We start from the raw sequence: 23,879 nt of genomic DNA on the forward strand, positions 1-23,879 counted from the left end.
CTGCCTGATGTCCCCACCACCCCCGTGTCTGAGGCCAGAAGTGCCTGGGCCGGAAATGTGGTCCAGCGGTGCCTGAAGAGGAGGAGAGGACCCGCAGGCAGGAGCAAAGAGGAGGCGGGCGCAGGTCTGGGCAACAGAAACATTCTCAGCGGCTTCTCAAAGCAGTGCGGGGCTGAGACCGCTCTGGAGCCCGACGGCACATCGGCCCTGCTGGGGGCAGCACTGAGGGGCTGACGGACGCTGGGGGCCCTTGGGCCCTGGTCGTGACTGCCGAATAGCCCCGCCTGTCTCCCTCGGGGGCACCTGAAAGAGCCCCACCCACCCGACCACTGAGACCGAGGCCCAGGACAGGCGCTGGGATGGGGGCGGCTCTCACCGCCCCTCCCGCCTCCTTCCTGTCCTCGGGCAGCCCGGCCCGTCCGAGCAGAGTGGTCTGACCCCCGCCCTGTCTCAGCCTGACACCTCACTTCCCACTCCCGCCACGTGAATGCACACGGAGACCCCCACATGTGCCCTGGCGTGGGGTGGCGTCGCCGTCTGCAGACCCCGGGGACGGGCCCAGGACCCTCCTGTAGATGTGCAGTTGCTCCCCACCCCACCATCCAAGGGGACCTGACCTCTGTCAAACCCCACGCCTCTGGGAGCAGGGGTCTAACCGGCATCCCTGGAGGGGCAGCTCTGGGCAGGACTCAAGGCCTGAATTCTGCACGGCCCTGACAGTGAGCCGCTAGCGGAGTGTGGGCTCTGTGGCAGCTCTAGGCAGCGTCCTAGGGGACCCTGCACCCCTTCTCATGCCGAGGACCCCCAGTCCTGGAAGCCCAAGAGCGGCTCCGTGGGGCCTGGCCAGAGCCAAGCCGAAAGCAGAGAGAGAAACGTGGCCTCGCTGAGGCTCCAGGGCTGAGGACGAAAGGCTGCCCCAACATCACTCTCCTCACAGCCACGGAGGGAGACACGCAGGCTGGACTGGAGGGTGGGGGGCCGGGGCCGGGGGGGGGGGTCAGGGAGCCGCCCACCTGCTTCCTGAGGTCCGTGATGGTCTTCTGCATCTCCAGGACAAACTCCCGGAAGTCGCTGGTCCCCGGCCCCTGCGGCTGCTCCAAGGAGGCATCCGTGGCGTTACTGGGAGGTGCCCGGGGCTTCCCGGCTCTGCTCGGAGAAGCAAGGGGCACTCAGGGATGAAGCCGCCAGTGGGGGCTCCCGGGCTGCAGGGAGGGGCGCGTGGGCGGGCAGACGCACAGGGCTCCCCGCACGCCCGAGGGCCAGCTGGGGGCTCAGACGTACCTTGGCACCTTCCCGGGCCCTGTCTCCCTGGCTGGCTCATCCTCCTGGTAGCTGAACTCAAGAGACCGCCTGCCTCGGAAGTGGTAGGAGAAGGCGTTGAACTGGCCCCGGGTTCTGCAGTCTGTGAGCAAAACGTACACACTTCAGGGTCGGCGACTCTCACGAAGGACATCAAGCACGTCTGGGCAAGAACCATCCCTCCCGAAGGACACTAGAGGCGCTCACATTGCAGGGGGTGGAGGCGTCTCGCACTCACCTCCCCACTACCCTGGGTGAGGGGCCTGGAGCCCGTGACCCCCCCTTGCTCCCCCAGCACAGCACAGCCCCCCAGTGGAGCACACACGTGCCATCCTGCCCCACCCAGGAGACCTTGATACTATTTCAGTAATTTCTACAATTATTTCAAAATGGAACACAGGTGTGTATTCGTCTCTATGACTCATCAGCCCACAGAGAAGCTGAAGTTCGTCACTTTGATCGAAAGAAAAAGATGTTCCCAGGTGGAGCTTCTTGGGTTTCCCACATGCGCTAGTTCCATATTTGGACTAAACAAAAACATGACTGAGAGACGCAGCTCAAAGCTGTGTCGAGCGGCCCTCTCACATTCAGGGAAGTGAAACCTCAACAGCAATCTTCATCTGGTCCTGTCAAACTGAACTCTTTTTCCTGCCACTTTTTAGGTATGACTTTTGGACTAAAAGAAAAACAGATAAAGCTGGTAAAGCAGTTCTTCAAGCTGTGTCACCTCAGGGCTATGCTAGACAGCTAAGAGGAGAAGAATCCAGATAAAAGGAGGGCAGAGCTATGTCAAGCACCTCCATCTCTGTCTGTCCAGCTGAAGAGGCTTGGGGACAAGCAGAGGACAAGTCTGGATCAGGGTTCAGGCTCTCAGAGGACTTGGGTTTGGGGGCAAAAAAACAGCAAAGCTGAATTCATTCCTTCCTCGACAGCCTCAGGGAGTCTGCTAAAGCTTCATCAGAAAATGGAGTTTCTGTATCTAAAAAGAACTGGCTTTTCCCTATGATTTTCAAATAGAACTGCTTTCTGCAAACACAAAAATGAAATTCTTTGCCATATATGTGGAAAACTGTTGCAACCTTAATAAACCAGTCAAAGTAGTTTTTTTTAAGAAAGAAAAACAAGTTCCCAAGTTCCCAAGAGCTATAAAAATAAGAATTAAATGCTTTGCAAACTTGGGCATATACAGAGCAAAACTTCAAATTTTAAGAGAATTCTACAACATTGTAAATCACATTCATCACATACATATATATTTAGCATATTATATATTATGCATTATATGTACATCGTATACGGGCAGAGAGGAGAAGCCACAAAGACTCCCATCACGCCCACACACAGAATGTGTATCAACCCAGATTTCAACACTTACTAATGAAAAGAACAGTGAATTAAGACCAATTACTAATGAGAGCGACCTAGCCAGGACTTCTTCAGGAAGACACGGAAGAGCAAACTGGATTCCGCAGCTGGTGTCCGCCAGCGTGGCGGGCCAAGGGCTGGGGCTCAGGGCCGCCTCGTCCACGGCTGCGTGACCCATGGGGTCACCTGGGCTTGCGGCCCCGTGATCCCACCACAGGAATGGGCCCTCAGAGTTTCCCCACTGCAACGTTTCCTGGGCCTCTGATCACAGTTTGAATAAAGCCAAAACTACGTTCAAACGAGAATGTGTAGTCAAGGTTAACCACGACCCAGAATGCAGAGCAGGAGCCTTGCAGGGGGACAGTGGCCCCCGAGCAACCAGAAGGCACATCCAGAAACAGGCTTCTCGGGCTCCCAGAGGCCTGCGGGTACCTGCCATGGCCCCTCGCTTCCTCAGAAGTGTTTACAGCACATCTCCCTGCACACGTAAGTTATTCTAGGCATTCAGGACGCACAGCACCCATTTAAAAACATCAACGTATGTCTGACACACTTTTCACATGTTTCTTGTTCATCTTTTATCTGCAGGCTCAGATATCTTGCTGTTTAGTTGCTAAGTTGTGTCCAACTGTGTTGCGACCCCATAGACCACAGGCACCAGACCAGGCTCCTCTGTCCACGGGATTCCCCAGGCAGGAACACTGGAGCGGGCAGCCTATCCCGTCTCCAGGGATCTTCCCAACCCAGGGATCCAACCAGAGTCTCCTGCACTGCAGGCAGACTCTCTACCACGAAGCCACCACGGAAGCTGCAGGTACAGATAACAGGCAGGCTGTCAAATGCAGACACGTGGGCGGTTTCCAGGGAAACAGGGCACTTACTGCATCAACGTTCTGCTTTCCGTCTCTTTCACTGAGCACCTTAGCCCTCACACTAACTCCTGTCTCGTGGCTTCACAGACTCGTCGCTGTCACTCACCGCTTTCAGGGTCCACAGCACTGCCCAGTAGATGCTCAGGGCTGACCGCCTTCCCCCGCCGGGGCCCCCCGTCTCCGCCTGCTTCCCCCGCTGCGCTGACCCCAGCCCGCGCTCTGCCCAGCCGTCAGGGGCGGACGGGCACCCACCTTCACAGCAGTCCTGCCACACTCGGAGGTCCACCCGGGGGATCTCGTCGCAGCTGCTGTAGCCGTGGGGGAACTCGGCCACGCGGAACACGTCCCTCTGCACACGCGTGATGTTGTCGGCGTTGTCGCACACGATGCGGGCCAGCGAGCCCTGCTTGATCTGGGTGAGCTGGGCGGGAGTGAAGACCCCCGGGTTCTCGTACCACAGCCTGCGTCCCCGGGGCGAGAGCGAGGTCAGAGAGAGCCGGCGAGGCCGCAGCCCCAGGGGCCGGTTAAGAACGTCCTCACGCTCAGCTCTGCTCACGACACAGACGTGAGCGTCACCTGCTTTGGTGACAGTGCTCTGAGCGACCCGAAACGCAGAGACGAGAAGCCCACACCAAGAGCAGCAGCGGTCACTGCTGCGCCAGCACGGCCACTGTCCGGGAACACCCCTGCACGGGCACCCGCTGAGCTCCCGGGGCCTTACCTGTCCCCGTCCCGGAGGCGCTTGAACTGTGTGCTCAGCAGACACATCAGGGTGGGTCCCAGGCGGCTGCCAGGCACCAGGTCCTCCACCATGAGGGCCGGGAACAGGTCGATGTTGAGCGGGGAGCCGTACAGCCTGCGAGACGGAGTGGAGCCTCAGACTCAGCGCCGGGGCCCGGGGAGCGCCAGGCGCGCGGTTGTGTCAGACCCTCTGCGACCCCATGGACTGCAGCCCACCAGGCTCCTCTGCCCATGAGATTCTCCAGGTAAGGATACTGGAGTGGGTTGCCGTTCCCTTCTCTAGCTAGTCGCTTTAGTCGTGTCTGACCTTCTGCGACCCGGTGGACTGCAGCCCACCAGGCTCCTCTGTCCGTGGGGTTCTCCAGGCAAGGACCCTGCAGTGGGTTGCCACGCCCTCCTCCAGGAGGATCTTCCCAACCCAGAGACCAACTTCTGCACCTTCTGACTGACTCCCGGCGTCTCCTGCGTCTCCTGCACTGCAGGCAAATTCTTTACTGCTGAGCCACCCGAAAGCCCAGACCGTGCTCCTACCCTCCCCCAAACCTGTACGCTAGAGCCCTAAGTGATGGTGTTTGGAGCTGGGGTCTATGGGAGGCCCCTAGTGCAGGAGGGCATAGCCCCCACGATGGGCCCAGTCCCCTTATGAGAAGACATGAGAGACAGACAGACAGGGAGAGCACCCAGGGAGACAGCAGGACAGAGAGGCTTGCCCTCCTTCCCGAGAGGACTTGGTAAGAAGGTGGTGCTGGTGGTTCAATCGCTCAGTCGTGTCTGACTCTTGCGACCCACGGACTGTAGCCCGCCAGGCTCCTGTGTCCACGGGATTCTCCAGGCAGGAACACTGGAGCGGGTTGCCATGCCCTCCTCCAGGGCATCTTCCCAACCCAGGATCGAACCTGGGACTGACTCCCACATGGCAGAGAGATCTGTTATCGTCTAAGCCACCAGGGAAGCCCAAGACGCGTGTTGTCAGAAGTGGGATTCGAACACACACCTCCAGGGAAGGCTGTGACCGAACCAGCGCCCTGGGCTGCTCGGCCGTCCTGACGTGGTGGAGAGCAGGCAAGAATGGAAAAGGCCTCATGCTGTTCTCCATCACGATTTGACGTGATTCAACATTCATTTAACAATGACAATCCAGCTCTTTCCTTAAAGCATCTGTCAGTCGTATATTAAAGAAACATTCCTGCTTCCTGTTTATACACACATGATAAAATACACACACGAGATATTTATCACATAAAGTTTAGAGAAGCCCAGAAAACACAGGGAAGGAAATGAAAACCAAACCTTCCTGACCGCTCAGAGACAACCTGACGTCTTAGCGTAAACCTTCCAAAGTTCCCGTCGTAGATGCATGTGAAGACGAAGCTACGAACAGCTGAAGACACACACTCCAAAGATGCTGGCATTCTACCCAACACTGAAAATGTATTTCCTGTGAGGAAACCACTTACGAATGGACACTGTACAAAAGACGAAGTCAGCAAGGTTTAAACAGTCAAGAACAAGCTCTCTCGCCAACCTCTTCCAAGTCCTACGCGTCCTACAACTGAGACGCCTCTTTCACCTCCTCAGACCCAGGATGCTGACCTTGGGCAAGGGCGGGCAGGGCCATCTGCAGAGCTGCTCGTCTCAGGAGTGGGGTCAGCGTGAGGCCGCCCTCACCGCCCCCAAGTTCAAGGACCTTCACACTGAACTTCGGTTCAGATAGAAATCGTCAGACAGAGCCAGGCGAGTTTGTTCTCTGCCTGAGGGCGCTCTTCCCAGAGGAGACACCCCGTTCCTAGGTGGAGTTCCCCCATCTGTCCCCACCTGAACGATCGGCCTACACGGGAGGCCCCCACACTGGGGGCGCAGACCCAGAGACACGGCACCTGCCCGATCACAGCCCGCGCCCAGGTCGCTCTCCACTCACTCCAGGCTGCCGGAGGTAGATCTGATCAGACGCCACTAACACAGCTGGGAGCACTCGCTCCTGAAGCTCCATCTAAAGGCCTCCCTTCCGCAATGGGCTCGTGGGCTGAGGCTGGGACCCACTGTCCTGCGTCGTCTCTCCTCTGGGACACCCCTCTCACTCCCACTCTGAGTCGGGCCTGAAGCGGGGGAGGGGAGACGCGGGACCCCCGGGTGGGCGGGTCACGCACTCGGCCCGGGTCCCCCGACCGCCAGCAGGGCCGGGCTGGAGAGCAGGTCCTTCGCGTGGCGGTGATGTAAGCTGGGCAAGGGACAGACACCGGGAAAGCGACCTTGTCCGTCTGGACGAGAACAACAGAGGATGCTCAAGCGTGAAAGGCACAGACCATCCACACCCCCGAGCGGAGCAGCCCTGTGACGCAAGGTCTTGTTCAGGAGTGTGTTTGTCTACGAACCCGGCCACCTGACACTGTGATTTAAACCAAGGATGGAACGTGTTGAGCTTAGCAGATGACGACGCCCAGTTACTTAAAACCTGCAGCGAATCGTGAGTAAGGCGCCACTTTGCCCCGAAGGCACCAGCCCAGCCCCAGAGGAGCACGGCTGAGCCTCAGGGTTAAGCGTGTAACTTAGGAGCCAGCGGCCCACCTTCTACGGAACAGGAGAGTCTGGAGCCCACCCAGAGTGAGCCTTTTCAACAAAGTATCTTTTTTCTTTCTAAAACGACTCTTTCAAACCTAAGAGAACCTACTGCACAATGCACAGTGACCAGCGGACCAGTGGCTACGGAGGGGTCGCTGTGGGTGGTCACTTCCACTAGAGACCAGCTCAGAAACGCCGGAATAAACGACATGAAACAGGACTGGAGGAGCCAGGTGGACACCAGCAGAGAGGGTGGTGGTTCTGCAGAGCTCGGTCACTGCACCATCTGGACGCACAGGGCCTGGGGAGCAGGGCGGCGCGGCGGGAAGCCCCTCTCTGCAGGCCTGATGAGGCCAAGCTCAGCCGCTGCTTTGCCCCCGGGAGGACGGGCTGCCCGGGGCTTCCCGGGGACCCTGCCCCGTGCAGCGCATCTCCTCACACTTCTGTCCCCCCAGCCCGGTGACGTCTCTCCTGGGAAGGGCTGAAGCTGCCCCCTAGCCGGGGGCAGGGACCCAGGGGACATGGACAAGCCTCAGGGCTCAGGACTCATCGTCCTGCCAGCACCTGGGAGCAGTGCGTGCACTCAGCAGCCCCCCGTCTCTAACTCCAGACTCCACCCCACCCTCCCGGGCTCCGCCGGCAGGGACGGAACCTCGGCTCCCGAGAGCTCACCCCCCGCCCCCGCGGCCCCCACACCCACCGCTGCAGCTTCTCCCGGATCTCAGGGCTCTTGATCTCGTTCTTCAGGTCCTCGAAAGTGTGGGGGGCCGACAGGTTGCAGTAGACGCGGTACTCGTGGTAGGGCGGGATGCCGTGGTCGCGGCCGCGCTGGATGTTGATGGCGGCCAGGTCCAGCGCCACCGTGTGCGCCATGGAGAACAGCCGCTCCGTGAGCTCCGTGTTAAGCAGCTGGGACGGCACGCGCATCTTGCCGGGCACGCCGAACAGGCCGCGGAGCAGCGGGTCGATGCCGCCCTCGTTGACGATGCGGAAGGGGGAGAAGAAGGCCTTGTGCAGCGGCACGTGGCCCAGCGCCAGCGGCCGGAAGTCCTCGTCCAGCCGCTGCAGCAGGGGGTTGATGAGCGTGTGGCCAAAGCGGAAGGCGGCCGTGGCGAAGGCGTTGACGATGCCGGCGTTGACGCCCGGGTCGTAGCCGCGGTATTCGCCCAGCATCTTCATGCCCGCCTCGCCCAGCACCTTGGGCAGCCAGTGCCAGTAGGTGATGTGCTGCATCTGGGCGCCCACCAGCTTGCGGGCCTCGTGGTAGACCGTGTCGCCGTCCCAGTGTGGGTTCAGCGCCAGCAGCTCGGCGGCCACGCGGTTGTGCTCGCGGAACCACAGCGTGTGCATGCTGGTGAGGCCCAGCTGCTCGTTGGCGCGGTGGTCGCCGGCCAGGAAGCAGGGGATGGGGCTCTCGTTCTCGTCCCGCATGCATTCGGTGGGCGGCCCGGCGGCGAAGGGCAGCAGCGGCTTGCCGGAGCGCTGCACGATGCCCTGTCGCAGCAGCCCGCGCTGGCTGGCCAGGTCGCGGACCGCGCGGGCCTCGTGCTCGGAGCTGCCGTACACGTTGGAGGCGTCGATGTAGGACGTGAGCTGGTTGATCTGCTCGCGGGGGTACACAGAGTTCATGAGCAGCGACGTCATGCCGCTGCCGCAGACGGGGCTGGAGCGTACGAAGAACATGCAGCGCGCCCCGCTGCGCGCCCGCGGGTCGTCGGGCGGCAGGGCCACGGAGAAGCAGGGCGGGTCGTTGCTGCAAGCCGAGCTGCAGTGCTGCCCGTCGGAGAAGCGGGCCTGGCTCAGGGCCACCACCGTGGAGTCCAGGTCGTGGTCCAGGAACTGGCCCCACTGCATGAGCATGTGTGTGAACTGCTCGTCCGGGGTGACGACCTCCGAGCCGATGAGGGCCGTGGACACCAGGCGGGGCATGGGCAGCGGGTGCCCGTGGTAGCGCCGGCCCGGGTCGATGCCCCGCGGCGTGTTGAAGCCGTTCTCGTACACGGCCTTGAGCAGGCGCTCGAAGGCGGTGAGCGAGGCGCCCCACATGGGGTGCTGCAGGTTGTTGCAGGTGCCGTCGTGCGTGCGGTACTTCTGGTGGAAGCACATGTCTGAGCAGTTGTTGACGCGCCGGTGGGCCGTGCAGCCCGACAGGTTGGCGATCAGGCTCAGGTACTGCGGGGACACGAGGTCGTTGTAGTGGTAACCTGGTCGGGGGGCGGGAGACGCGGCTTAGCGACCCGAGGCTGGGCCTGCTGGCCCCGACCCCGGCAGGGACCCGGGAGGGGAAAGGCAGGGAGGTGAGCAGGCTCCAGCAGGAGCGGACCTGACGCACCAGCGCCTGCTCCTGCCACAGGCCCTCCCGGGCCAGACACCCAGGGCTGCACACTCTTCCACGCTCCCCACACGGCTGGACACATCCAGAGCATCTCAGAGCCCGGCAGGATTGACTAGACCTGGACTTACAGGAAATGGGAGCCAGAGCCCCTCTGCAGAGGACAGGGTCCTAAACACCCACACAAAGGGCAGGGAAGACCAGGGGGTGAGTCTGTTCGGGCCGGGAAAGAGGCGATCAGACACTCAGGGAAGTGGGCTGCGCCAGAGGAGCTTTGAAGGGACAGGACGCTGGGCTCCCAGTGCCAGCTGGTATCCGGCATTGGGCTCAGACCCCAAAGTCTGGCAGCTCCTGCCTCCCAGAGAGAAGGCTAGGGTGCCCCCGGCTCGGTCACAGCTGCCCTGAGGAAGCCCAGTCCTGAGCCCAAGAGCCAGCCTGGGAAGCGCTGCCTCCCACACGCTGCCTGGGTGCTCACCCCCTCGGGTCCCGCAGAGCCTCACGGGGCGGGGGGCATGCCAAGGGCAGGGGCAGGGTGGCGTGACTCCCCGCGTCCACACAGCACCTGCTGAGGCCCCACCAGCGTCCTTCCTAGCACCCCTAACCGGGACCCAGGGCCTCCCAGGGCTCCCCTCTGCCCAGAGGACCTGACGATCGGAGCCCAGGGCCAGCAGGCCCCCTGAGCTGAGCACACATCACGTCCCCACCGGCTCTCCCACCAGGCCTGTGAGAACCACAGCACTGTCCCCGCTCAGGCCGACCGCGGTGACGATGCTCGCCACAGACGCGGGGCCAGGCGGGCTGGACCCGCCCGGAAGGGGCCGTGGGGATGGCGCCGCGGGTACTGACTGGTCCCGTTGAGGTCCACCATCAGGCCATGCTGCACGTGCTCCTGGATCAGCTGCAGCGTCCGCTCGAAGATCTCCCCGGCCCGGGCCTGCTCCACCGTGTAGGGGTCCCGCGGATACCGGAACAGGGCCAGCAGGTCGTTCGGGGAGCGAGGGCGGCTGGCGGGCGGGCGGGGCGAGGAGGCAAGAGTGGGACAGACGACCGAGAACAAAAGTCACTCAAGAATCACCGCGGTTACCTGTTTCTACGGCTACATTTCTAGGGACACGAAGCACCGTACCTTACTTATTCCATGGAAGGCAACAAAGCAAAGGAACAAAACCAAAAGATGCTAAACATGAATAACTCATTACGTCAACTGAAAAAACACAGATAGTCTATTTTAATTCAAACACAGCAAAAACACTTGGGGGTTGCCAAGATGAGCAAACGCATGAATGGCTTAAGAAATACTTTGTTTTTGCCAACTCACTGAGTAACAAGCCCAAGGAATGAGTCAAAAGTTTTCTGAAATGTTCTATTTGTGAATCACAGCTCAGCTTCTGCTTGGAAAGGACACACCTTTCTGTTATCTTAGCCCCCAGAAAAGTTAACACAACGCTGTTCATGATTCTCAAATTAAAACACTGCTTTAAGGACAGGAGACACGTAAGACTTGGTGCAGAACCGCACGCCCTCTGTAAACCCAGCCCACGCGCGGGTCACAGCTCTGACTGCTTCTGCACGTACCTGTCAAACAAATGTGTCCGCGTGGAGTTGATGGCTCTGTCCACAGTCGCGATAGCTTCAACGATGGACGTGGCCACAAACGGGTCCCCGTTCCGACTGACATCAGGAACTAGGAGGCAGGAGGTCGTGGGTTACCAGCAAATACACACACAGGTCACAGAACAAAGACCAGACACTGCAATGCAGACGCTGCTCCAGAGCTGTTTCTACTTTTCCCTCTAAAACTTAAGCTTCTTTATCACAAACTCTACTAGAAGCTGTTTTCAAACTGCATGAAAGATGCTTTAAAATCACGGGATTCCCCACAAAGGGTCAAAGAAGATGCAACTGAAAACTCCGAAGTTCTTCTAGCAAAGTATCAGCTGACGGGGAGGCAGATTCAGGTCCACTGAGCAGCCGCCCTGCCCTGCTGGGCTTTATCCACCGGTGGAGGCTGCGACGCCTCCTGCCGAGGGCCAGACAGGCCGCCCACTGCTGGACCGCAGCCCACTCGCCTCCCGAGGCTCTGCTGCCCCTCGTCCTAACCCTCAGGGAAGGATCAGACATCCTACAGCCAGCCTGTGTGCAAGCACACTGTGCTCACACACACGACACACACGTGCACACACGCACGCGTGCACACACACATGCGCATACACACGCACGCACGCGCGCGCGCACACACACACACACACACACACACACACACGGCTCCTGAACCTGCTTCCTCTGAAGTTACGGCTCCCTTTCCACTGTCCTCTCTTCACTCCTTTTCCACTTAGTAGCATTTCACTTTTCTAGCATTTAGTTTGCTAAATAAGTTTTGTTCCAACCAAGCTTTTATCTTTAAAAATGCTCAGGACAGGTCACCCACAACATGCACTTTAACAAACTCAACAGTAAATTTTTCCGTCAAAATACACAAGCCTTCTAGAAAACTCAACATGGCTGAAAATGCCCTTGGTGAGATGCCGCCTTCACGCGGTTCTGGGCGCACCCCTTCTCTTGGTGCACCCCCTCCTCCAGGCGCACCCCCTCCTGGCACTGATCTCAAACAGAGCCTGAATTGGATTTTGTATTGTAGTACAGCTGATTAACAATGTGTGGGGAAAAAAAAAAAGAAGGAAAAAAAAAAAACAATGTGTGGTAGTTGCAGGTGGACAAAATGGGATTCAGTCATACATATGTATCCATTCTCCTCCAAACTCCCCTCCCATCCAGGCTGCCACATAACATTGAGCAGATGCCTGAAAAACAGCATTCTCAATACAGTATTTTTTCATATTCTAAGAATTGGAATAGAAGTTTCAAGTCTCATTCAAATACTTTTAAATCACTAATCACTTTTAGCAGTAATACTAGAAGCCAAAATACACGGAGCTGTATCAAAGTTTCTGAGTGAATATAAATTAGAAATCTGCACTCTCTTCATACGAAGTCAAATGAGTCAAATCAAAATGTCATAATTTTTTCAGCTAGGCAAAAACTCATGAATTTTCCAAAACAAATACTATATTAACATAATATACACATACACAAAAGCTTTTCTAGTATGCTTCATAAAGGCTTGAGAGAGAACGACGGCAAAAAAAAAAAAAAAAACAGACGGAAAAATTGAAGAAGTGTAATCTAACTGAAGTGGGAGCACTGACCATGAAACAGGAAAAGGGAAACAAACTAGATAAAGTGAAAGACCAGTCCAGCTGCTCACCAGGATCACACCAAGCCCTGGAGAAGAACAGCGATACTGGGCATTTGTAGTTTCCAAAAAATTCCCAAGATAATTCTGTTACGCATCTGGATTTTAAAAAGTGATTAATCTTGGGCTTCCCTTGTGACTCAGCTGGTAAAGAATCCACCTGCAATTCGGGAGACCTGGGATCGATCGGTGGGTTGGGAAGATCCCGTGGAGAAGGGAAAGGCTACCCACTCTAGTATTCTGTCCCGGAGAATCCCACGCACTCACTGTATAGTCCATGGGGTCGCAAAGAGTCAGACACGACTGAGCGACTTTCACTTTCAGAAGTCTTTCTATTAAATGGTAGTTTCAGTGATATAGAATTCTATCATTTTCTGTGGACCAACTGTGATATAATTATTGTAATAAGCAAAAATAGAATAGTAACAAATGTTTATCAGTTTTCACAATCAACAGTCAGACAAAAAACAAAAGATAATTATAATTGCAAGCCCTAAGGAAACATGATCAACCTAACAATATAAAAACTGCACACGGTTAGGGTTAAGTAGCGTGATGCGGAAGTGCGTCTGTGTGCACGTCCTCAGCCGCCCAGCCGGCCTGGTGCCTTTAATCCATTTACGGTTAAGGCAATTATCGGTACATGTGACAATTAGTGCACGACGTGACCACGTTCTTAATTGTTTGGGCTCTACTTTGTGTGGGTCTTTTTCCCTCTCTTCTGTTTCCTGCCTACAGAAATCCCTTTAGCATTTGTTGTGCAGCTGGTTTGCTACAGATGTATTCTCTTAACTTTCGCTTGTCTGGAAAGCTTTTGATTTCTCCATCAAATCTGACTGAGAGTCTTTCTGGGTAGAGTATTCTTGGTTGCAGGTTCTTCTCTTTCATCACTTTAAATATATCATGCCATTCCCTCTGGCTTATAGGGCTTCTGTTGAGAAATCCGCTGACAGCCTGATGGGAGTACCCCTGTCTGTTATCCGTCATTTTTCCCTTGCTGCTTTTCACATTTTATCTTCATCTTTGGTTTCCGTCAGTTTGACTACTGTGCGTCTCGGTGTATTCCTCCTTGGGTTGATCCTGCCTGGGACTCTGTGCCTCCTGGACTTGGTTGACTATTTCCTTTCCCACGTTAGGGAATTTTTCAGCTATTTCTTCAAATATTTTCTCAGGTCCTTTCTCTCTCTCTTCTCCTTCTGGGACCCCTATAATGAAATGTTGGTGCATTTACTGTCCCAGAGGTCTCAGGCTGTCTTCATTTCTTTTCATTCCTTTTTCTGTATTCTGTCCTGTGGCAGTGATTCCACCATTCTGTCCTCCAGGTCACTTATCTGTTCTTCCGCCTCAGTTAATCTGCTACTGATTCCTTCCAGAGCACTGTTCATCTCTGTTTGTTCTTTAATTCCTCTAGGTCTTTGGGAAACATTTTTTGCATCTTTTCCAGTATGTTTCTGAGATCCTGGATCATCTTCACTATCATTATTCTAAATTCTTTTTCTGGAAGGTTGCCTATCTACAATTCATTTGGTTGCTTTTCTGGGGTTTTATCTTATCCCTTCATCTGGGATGAAACCTTTCCATCATGGTTAACTTTCTGCGATGTGGTTTTGGTCCTAGCTGCTCCGGGACTGCGGTTCTTCTTGCTGCTTCCGTCTGCCCTCTGGTGGATGAGGCTACGAGGCGTGTGTAAGCTTCCTGATGGGAGGGACGGGTGCTGGGAAAAACTGGGTCTTGCTCAGTAAAAATGTAATCCAGTTACCCACTGATCCCGCCTTGTGAGCCAAGAGGCCTGGGGTCTACAGGCTCTATGGTAGGGTTAGTGGTGACCTCCATGGGGACTTCCGCCAAGGGGTCCCTTCCAGGACAGTTGCTGCCAGGACCCCCGTCCCTGTGGGGAGCCCCTGCTGACCCACGCCTCCACGGAGATCCTCCAACACTGGCCGGCAGGCCTGGGTCAGTCGCCTGTGGGGTCCCTGCTCCTTTCGCCCGGATCCTGGCACAGACAAGATTCTGTGTGTGCCCTCCAGGACTAGACTCTGTCTCCCCTAGTCCTGTAACCAAATCCTGCTGGCCTTCAGGGCCAGGCTCCCGGGGACACCCAGTCCCTCTGTCAGACCCCCAGGCCGGGAAGCCTGACGTGAGGCTCAGGGTCTTCCCAACAGCCGGAGAACTTCTCTGTATCATTGTTCTCCATGCTGTGGGTCGCCCACCTTGCAGGCATGAGATTTGATTCGATTGTGTTTGCATCCCTCCTACCATCTCGCTGTGACTTTTTCGTCTTTGGACACAGGGTATCTTTTCTGGGGGGTTCCAGTGTTCTCCTGTCAATGGCTGTTCAACAGCTAGTTGTGATTCTGGTGTCCTCACAGGAGATGAGCTCACATCCTTCTACACGTCCTTCTACTCTGCCATCTTGAACCAGAAGCCCCCCGAATTAGGCAATTTTTAGAACCTAATATTTTTATAGGTTTTATGTATCTAATGCCACATGTCAGACAAACGGACAGGACAATCTTACATAATTTTATCACCTAACATTTCGTTCCCTACAACAGCAACTTAAGTTGAATTTGTTTTTAAATCAGGAAATCCACTGATTTAATTTATAATCACTCCAGTCTAATATAATGGGAAAATAAGGTCATTTAACACTAAAAAAAAGAAAAAAGGAAAAAAAAAAAAAGACGTGCAGATGTGCCCATAGGCTCAAGGAACCACCTGGGGCATCCATGTATAAAATGGTGTTTTTCCCATTTCTTTTATACTTGAAAAATAACGTTGCTTTACCATGAATTAGTTACACATGAAATATAAAAATAACCTTTCACCCACAATCTCCAAAATAACCACATTTTAGTGAATTTTCTTTACCCTTTTTTTTAAGTTACATAAATGTGTTTTTGAATTACTTTTCTATGACTATTGCTCGGGAAAAAATAAATTCCACTTGCCAAGTGCAGGTCCGGGTGGAGCTGTAAGACCTACGAAAAGCCACAGGCCTGCATTTTACCCTGTTTGCTCGGAACTGAGGGGCACATCGGAGGTTTGCAGCTCTGGGATGGTGGAGGAGCACTCCCCAGTCGGCACAGAGTGGGCCTGCCAGGCCCTGGGGCAGGACCAGACCCAGGGAAGGGGACGGTCCCTGCCCTCGCGGGGGTTTCCGATGGAGAGTGAGCACGCCCCAGGGCCGCACGAGGCCACACACGCTCAGGAGAGACAGAAAACAGAACGAAGGGCCCCGACTCCTTCAGAGTAGGAGCTGCGTCTGCAGTTCTGCCAAACGGTGGCTGCAAATTACATGGTGCAGAACGCCGGAGGGTGTGGGCGACCATGAAACCAGCTACAAAACCCAGCGCAAGGAGGCCCTCCAAGCGTGCAGGCGACCACTAAACCAACTACAAAACCCAGCGTGAGGAGGCCCTCCAAGCGTGCAGGCGACCACTAAACCAACTACAAAACCCAGCGTGAGGAGGCCCTCCAAGCGTGCAGCCACAGCATTCTCAGAGCCTGGGGCAGTGAGGGGGGGGGGGGCGCGCGGCTGTGCCTCTGGGCCGCGCCGACCTTTCTGCAAAGCAGACGTGCCCTGTCCTCTAACGGCCTCCGACCTCGCGGGGCGTCTACTCCGCGGCCTCACCGTTCACGCTGAGCACCATGCTGACCGACGCCTGCCCGATCGTGTTCCGTGCCACACACTCATAGCGGCCAGCGTCTGCGGTTCCAACGTCACGGATGGTGAGGAACCCCTCGGGGCTGATGTGAAATTTCCCGCTTTCCGTCACCTGAACCCCATCCTGGAGCAAAATAAGTGGAGAGGACGCGGGAATCAGACCAAGGACCCGAGGGGTCTCTCTTGGAGGCGGGGCACCACGTGGTGGGGCCTCGCGAATGGAGCCCTCCTGACGGCTGACCCACCAGACACTGGGACGATCCTGCCCGCTGCAGATTCAAGGGCGGGAACCCCTCCTACCTGCTGCAAAAGACCCAGAAAGCTTAAGACACAAACCTTGCTCTGTGGGACTTTGCAGGATCCCGGGGCACAAAAGGTGACCTTCGTGGGACGTGTGCTGGGCTGGGGGTGCAGAGCGAGGCACCGAGCGTGTGGGAGCAGCCAGGGCAGGTGTGTCACCAAGGAAGGCAGGTGACCTCCCAGGACGAGGAGGAAGTGAGGGAGGCGGAGGCGTCAAGGTCCCGAGGACCCCACCTCCCTCCCAGGGAACCACTTCACGACCTCCAGGAACATGTCTTGTATTAAACAACTTGTTTATAGTTAAACGCAGACTAGCGTTTCTGTGCTGGGCTCAGTAAGAACAACACAGTGAAACGGGATACAGGAAAATCTCTCAGTGATTGCAGGACCAAGGACCTAACAAGAGGGACGCTTTCGCTTCTGTCACCAAGAAGGACACGTACGGGCGAATGTCCCGAGTCTGTCTAGTTCAGGTTGGCTCTCTCCCCGCGATGGCAGGCCTGGACGCATCAGCCCTTACCTTGTTCCAGGTGACCGCGGGCTCCGGCTCGCCCTGGGGACGGCAGGGCAGCTGCACGTTGCTGCCCACCTCCACCGTCATGTCCCTGGGGACGCTGGTGAACACTGGGGTAACTGCAAGGCAAGAACAGGGGCTGACACGCGCAGAACCCAGGCAGCTCAAGGTCTGCAGCAGAGGCCCCGCCCCCGGTCAGGGCAGGCCCGGGGCACCGAGCGCCCTCGCTGGGGCCAGGCCGCGCGCGACCTCGCTTCCTGCCGAGGAGCCAGACAGGACCTCTGGGTTGCCAGCCTCCCCGTGAGCAGCAGCCTCAGGGCAGCGGCCCGCCTGTCCACGTGGCTCCTGCCCTGCATGTGAGTCCAAGGCCTCAACCCCCAGGAGCCGGTGATGAGGCAGCAGGCAGGGCACCAGCTGACGGCCCCACTCACAGGCCATCCACCGTCCTGCGTGCTCAGGACTGGAAGGGAACCCAGGGCCCGTCGGCCGGATCAGACCAGGCCCCCAAGCCCTGTCGACGCTCTGCAGGCAGAGCCTCCAGCCCCCTCCCCCAGGCCAGGCCACCCACGACACGGGGCACAAATTAGCAGTGGAAGCACGGCCCACTGAACTGTAGGAGCCCGCCATGCCCGCGCCCCCCAGGATCAGGGTCCCCACGGCTGACATGGACGATTCTGGCTATGACCAAGGTCTCAGGATGTGCGTCCAGGGCTGGTCCCCTGGGGAAGGGTGGGGACCAGCGCCTACCTCGGGGCTGGACGGTCAGGTGTGCGGCGACACTCTGGGAGCCGATGATGTTCACGGCCTGGCACTCGTACTGGCCCTGGTCGTGCAGGGCGACAGCCAAGATCCTCAGCGTCCCCGACGACAGGACCAGGTGGCGCCTGTCCACCGACAGCTGGCTCCCTGCGAGACGGGGACACGCTCTCAGCGACACGGACGCGGGGGCAGGAGCCTGGCCTTCCTCGGGGCGGCAGACAGAGCCTCAGGGCCAGGCAGAGGCCTGACTGAGGGACGGAAGGATCGAGCAGCTTGCTATCCCCGGGTCCAGCCTGGAGCCACCGGCCCCAAGGCCTGCCGCCCTGGTCCTCGGTGAGGACAGGTCCACCCGGACATGCCACGACTTTGGGTCATGTTCTGATTCCGCTGCGTGGCCTGCCCAGGGCACTGTGCCCCAGGGAGCAAGGGGAGGCAGCATGGGTCGCTGCTCTGGCGGCCACTCACCTCCCTTCGTCCAGGCGATGACGGGCTGCGGGTAGCCCTTTGCCTCGCAGTGGAACTCAACGGTCTGGCCCTCGATGACAGCTCTGTCCTGGGGCGTCACGGTGAACTGAGGAAGCGCTTACGGAAGGAAAGACACAGAAACGAGGCATTCAGGGGACAGCTCTGGGTGCAAAGTCAGTCTCCTTCCCGGAGTGAGCCCTCCCCCCCGACCCAGGGCCCATCAGGACCCCTCTGCTGGTGCAGCATCCCAGGGAGGGAGGAAGAGGCCAGAGAGTGAAAGGATGCAGAGCAGGAAGAAGACCACGCCTCGGGTGCTTCTCAGCATCACACGCTCACGTGTGCGGAGACTATCAATCTAACAGCACAGAACTCCCTAACGACCAGCCTTGCTTCCTGCAAAGGGCCCAGGTTCATCTCCTCAGCCTAAACCGAATGTATTTGCAAAAGGGTAAAATGTTATCTAGTGCAACTGTGTGCGGTGACAGGAGTCATGCTATTATTACTGGGTGAAAAAGACAAAAGTAAATTACAGAATAAATATATCCAATATAATTCCATTTTTATAAAAGCAACAAACCAACTTCCCAGGTGGCACTAGTGGTAAAGAAACCGCCTGCCGATGCAGGAGACGCAGGAGACAGGGGCTCAATCCCTGGGTCGGCAAGATCCCCCGGAGGAGTGTGTGGCAACCCCCTCCAGGATTCTGGCCTGGAGAATCCGATGGAGAGAGGACCTGGCAGGCTAGAGTCCATGGGGTCACAGAGAGTCAGGCACAACTGAAGTCACACACAACAGCCACAACCAAAACCAAACAACACGACTGTACAGTCATACGTGCAAAGAGCGAGCCAGAGGACAGAGTAAAAGGCACCAACTTTAGTGACTCTGCTTCCGCCGGAGGCTGGAAAAGCTGATGCGGAGACAGGAGGGAAAACTCTTTTTCTGCATTCACACTTCTGTGCCGTCCTAGCACTTGTCAACCAAAGTCCCACTTTGCAATTAAACTTGAAAACTACTCATAAACTCATTCTAGCCAGTTAAGGACTTTGAAAATACACAACGTTAAGTCTTAGAACTACATATACTCTCAGACTCAGAGTTCAAAAATCAACCCTAAGGAAATTCCAAGATGTGTGCCAAACTTCTAGACAGCAGTGAATTGGCACGCACACCCACATTCACATGGAGAACACAGCAGAGAAATAGAGCCCTGACCGCCTGATGCCTGCGGGCGGAAAATAAACGTGTCTCCAGTCCCACGGAGGGTCCTCGGGGACGGGAGAAGGTTCGGCAGGCTTGGGGACGGGAGAAGACGCACAGGCTCTGGGACAGGGGGATCCGGCGGAGCTCCAGGGCCACTCTAGGGCAGGCCAGGGGGACCAGGGAGCCGGGGGTCCACGCGGACGGGCCTCACCTTGGACGATGATGAAGGCCGTGGCGTGGATGCTGTCCACGGTGTTGGAGGCGAAGCAGGTGTACTCCCCACTGTCCTCCTGCTCCACGTTCTGGATGTAGAGGCCGCCGGACGGGGTGATGCTCACCCGGGGGTCCGTGGGCACGGGGCTGCGGTCGCCCCTGGTCCAGGTGATCTGCGGCGGGGGGTGGCCCGTGGCGCTGCACTCCAAGGTCACACTCTCCCCCACCAGCACCTCTGTGTTCTGGGGCTGGATCACAAACGCCGGGCGAGCTGCCGCGGGAGACAGATTCGGAATCAACATCCTCCAGCCTAGCATACGGTTCTGCTTGGGTTTTCTACTTGTTCTGCCTATTGACGTCTAAAATAAGTAGAACCAATTCAATCTGACTGCACGCTTTGTCTCCTTTCCTTTTTAAAGAAACATGCAGATCATAAAGATGGTGCACGGCCTTAGGTTAAGCCAGCATCAGAAGTGCTGACCAGTTAGAACCAGTTCCTTTTTCAAACATGGACTGAATTCTGGCCCAGTCTCATTTCTGATGATTCTAAAAGCACTGTCAGTCTTGTTAGCAGGTAAACCTTAATAGTAGTTCTTACTGGTTATCAAACACTGTTTTCAAAGGGTATTTAGAACATACAGAAATAACAAATTTCCCTCACAGGAAGGAAAATACAAATGAATAGTATGATAATAGTTTCTGACTCTAAATCCAGAAAAAAAAAATCCACATATTTATTATTGAGCTCTTGAGATGAGCATGTACACAAACAAAACGTTTCTAACACGTCAGGAGCACAAACCACCCTGGTACACCAGGACAGAAATGCAGCCACGTAGATCAAAACTGGACATTCACTCACCCTTCCGCTCAGAAATTACTCTGCTAGGACTTTACCCCGTAGGTATTTTAATAGGCTTATAGAACAGTACAAGTTTTTTAAAAAGGACTTATTACTGTGCTGTTTCTTCGGGCTGACATCCTTATCTGCAATTTTCCAACCCAAAAAGCTCCAAAAATAAGTAATCTTTTTGTAACTTCTTTGTTTACAAACCTTGATCCATTTAGCACAAAGCTACTTACAGTCCTCATCTATTCCACTTACCGAACACTCATAGGACTGAATAGGACTTTATATATTGATAATGATGTTATCTGAGATTCTGTGACAGTTTAAAGCAGAGCAAAATGGTGGGGAACGTACAGGTGATAAAAACTAATTAAAAGAAAACTAGTTGCCTCTGTATAAAATCAAATCAACCTTAAGGCAAAAAATATTTGATAGAGGTGAAAGTGTTAATAATCAAAGTTTAATTCATGAGGAAGATAAAAACTGCAGACTAATATGCCCCTAATAACAGAGCTTCAAAATAGATAAAGTACATTTACCCCTTTGTGACTCATGGAAACTTACAAATGGGTCCATCATCATCATCTATATCATAGGATTGACAGACGTCCATAAAGGGGCTCAGTGCATATATTTTGGGCTTTTTACGCCATAAATCTTTCAGTGTGATTATGTTCCAAAAAGACTTAATCAACAGACATTGAAATCTGAACTTAATTTCATTATCATGTATTCTAAAATGCTATTCTTAAGTTCCTCAATCGCATAAAAAAGGTAAAACACATTCTTAGTGTAAACATCTTCTAAAACCAGGCAGTGGTCCAGGCTGGGCAGACCCCGGTCCAAGCTGACTGGCTGCCCCCTGGATCTGCAGTGACCTTCCCGTCACTGCAGTGACATTCCCATCCCCCTGTAGGAGACCCTTCACGTGCATTTCTGGGAGCAAGGCCAACAAGCTCAGACTGGTGTACTAAGGAAGGCTCTCGTCCCTGAGAAACAAACGAAAATTCAGATCAAAAGAGGTTAGATTTGGAACTCTTGGGCCAGAGGGAGACTCTACTGTTCCCATCGAGGGATCACCCGCCCCGTTATCACAGCCGCTGCGCTAAGGACTCGCACTGTCCACGTCCTGCTCCTCCCCCCGTCCTGACGTGTCCCTCCAGCACGGCGCCACCGCGACCAACATCACACGGGCTTCCCTGGTCCTTACAAACCAAGCACAAGCTCCTCTGTGGCCAGCAGCCCTGTTGTCTTCTCTGGCAGACTCACAGCCATGTGGCTCTGCAGAGATCCTGGACGCCTGGTTCCACATGGGGAACCTGGGATTAAAGGGGTTTGACTTGGCTGCAGTTATCTGCCCTGCGCATTCCTCTGAACTGGTGTTTGAGAGCTGGGGATTCTCATTCATCAGTAAATCTGGACTATGTCTCTGCCAGGATATACTGAGGCATACAAAGTTCTCATAGTAAGACTCTAAACAAAGAACCACAGAAATCATTCATCCTGCCGCCGAGGGTGTTGCCAGGCCCTGAATCACACAGCACGAGAGAAACACAGACTCAGGACCACTCACACGAGGACGACCAGAACCGTGGCGGCACCGCGGCCAGCGGTGCTGTGTCCAGCGGCCCTGGGGCCAGGGTCACCCCCAGGCTCTTCTCTAAGGGCCAGCTCCTCTCTGGCCAAAGTCCCAAGGGTCAACACTTGGACAAGAGTGGGGTTTGTAACCTGGTGTGACCCAGGCCAATCCAAGGACGTAGCTGTGCTTCCTTTGGCTCCAACTATCTTTTCAGATCAGGTACCAATACTTTAGACATGTGAATTTTGCATCAAAATTCAGATTTTGGGTTTCTTTTAAAGTCGCCAAGGCCTGTAGCACAAGAGCAAGCCCACTGCCAGGGGGCAGCCAGTGAGATGCCCTCGGGACCACCGCCAGCAGAGGTACTGGGCAGGGGCATTTGTCTCCCCAGGTGTCCACAGCCCTCTGGACAGTGACCCCAGCAGCAGCTACCCACGGCCACTCTGAGTGACCACCTGGATGAAGGGTTGGCAGTGGACCAGAGCAATGGTCGGGGGTCACACGTGACCCTGAGCCGACCCTGCTGCTGGTGCTTCAGCCGGGACACTGGTGTCTGTCTCTCACCACCAGGGGCAAAGAGAGAAGGGAGCGACGGGGAGGAAGGGGATTCGGGAAGGGCTGAGTGTCCAAGGAGCTCTGTGCCTACCTGGAGACCGGAAGTACCTGAGGGTCACCTCCTGTGTCTTCACCTCCCCGGCCACATTCTTTGCCATGCACTGGTAGATGCCCTGGTCCGTCTCTCGCGTGTTCTGGATCATGAGGGTCCCGTCATCCAGCAAGTTCAAGCGGGAATCTGTCTTCATGCTCAGCTCATTGCTATAATGACAGACCCGGCTGGCTCAGGTCCCCAAAGCACAGGAAACACCCAGTCCTCCCCGGGCGTCTGGTCCCAGCCCAGGGACCCTGGCCTCGAGGCATGGACAACCCGAGGTGCCAGAGAAACGTCTCCTCCTCTTTGTGTTCCCTCCAGGGAGGAGCAGGAAGGGTCAGCTGGGAGGAGGAGGCAAGGTCAGGGTGGGCAGGCAACCTGGAGCTCCTGGGGTACCGGGACGGCTGGGACCCGGCGCCCAGCACCCGTCTGACGGCTGGGACCCGGCGCCCAGCACCTCTCTGACGGCTGGGACCCAGAGTTCAGCACCCGTCCAATGGCTGGGACCCAGCGCCCCCAGCACCCTGTCAAGTACCCCCAGCACCCCGTCTGATGGCTGGGACCCAGAGTCCAGCACCCCTCTGACGGTTGGGACCTGGGGCCCCCAGCACCCCGTCCGATGTCTAGGACCCGGTGCCCAGCATCCCGTCCGGAAGCACTCACTTGTTCCGCAGCCAGATGATCTCGGGCTTGGGGTTGCCCTCGGCCCTGCAGGTGAAGAAGACGGTGTTGCCCAGGGTGACGTCGGCATCCTGCGGCTCCGACGTGATCCGCGGCCTTTCTGCGCCAAAAGGAAAGCAGACCCTCTTGTCTTGGTCCTAAACCACCGTGCAAACAGGAGCCCAGAGCGAGCCCCTTTGGTTCGAGAGAAAATCGCACATGTCCAAGCCAAAAACACTCCTGTGGGGACAGCCAGCGGAGAACAGCTTCTCCACGGAGAAGACGGCGCCAGAGCCGAACCACAGCATTTCCAGGACCTCAGGCCCACCGCACGACCCCTCCCACCAGACCAGCCCTCACAGGCGAGGGCAGGACACGGAGAGACCACAGGGCTGCCCGGGGCTGAAGTCAGTCACCCGCACACGCAAGGGGCCAGGACCCCGACCACAAAGGGATGGTCATGAAAGGTCACAAGTGGTCACCAGCAAGGGACTGAACTGCTGCGTTACCAGGAAACAGAGTGACTTTCGACTGCAGTCGATTCTGTTTTTAATTTATGAATATAAAGATGATGCCTTGGAAAAGCCAATTTTCCCACT

The 23,879-nt window shown here is 56.1% G+C and overlaps 1 protein-coding gene across 3 annotated transcripts in view; it reads right to left on the bottom strand.

Moving 5' to 3' along the window:
- The window catches only part of PXDN (peroxidasin), a 65,358-nt gene that overhangs the window by 2,881 nt on the left and 38,598 nt on the right, over window positions 1–23,879 (bottom strand). For all 3 annotated transcript variants that reach the window (XR_006345773.1, XM_043927231.1, XM_043927230.1), the window contains 14 exons: window positions 23,284–23,401; window positions 22,618–22,787; window positions 19,541–19,813; window positions 18,127–18,243; window positions 17,650–17,808; window positions 16,909–17,021; window positions 16,056–16,212; window positions 10,744–10,852; window positions 10,015–10,172; window positions 7,537–9,040; window positions 4,258–4,392; window positions 3,789–3,997; window positions 1,282–1,402; window positions 1,014–1,146 (listed from right to left, as the gene is read on the bottom strand). Coding sequence is in view for 2 of the 3 variants with exons in the window: in XM_043927231.1 (XP_043783166.1) it covers window positions 1,014–1,146; window positions 1,282–1,402; window positions 3,789–3,997; window positions 4,258–4,392; window positions 7,537–9,040; window positions 10,015–10,172; window positions 10,744–10,852; window positions 16,056–16,212; window positions 16,909–17,021; window positions 17,650–17,808; window positions 18,127–18,243; window positions 19,541–19,813; window positions 22,618–22,787; window positions 23,284–23,401 (3,476 nt within the window). In the remaining variant the exon portion in view is untranslated. The remainder of the gene's footprint in view (window positions 1–1,013; window positions 1,147–1,281; window positions 1,403–3,788; window positions 3,998–4,257; window positions 4,393–7,536; window positions 9,041–10,014; window positions 10,173–10,743; window positions 10,853–16,055; window positions 16,213–16,908; window positions 17,022–17,649; window positions 17,809–18,126; window positions 18,244–19,540; window positions 19,814–22,617; window positions 22,788–23,283; window positions 23,402–23,879) is intronic.

The sequence above is a fragment of the Cervus elaphus genome, chromosome 16 (assembly GCF_910594005.1).
Source record: "Cervus elaphus chromosome 16, mCerEla1.1, whole genome shotgun sequence".
NCBI lineage: Eukaryota > Metazoa > Chordata > Mammalia > Artiodactyla > Cervidae > Cervus > Cervus elaphus.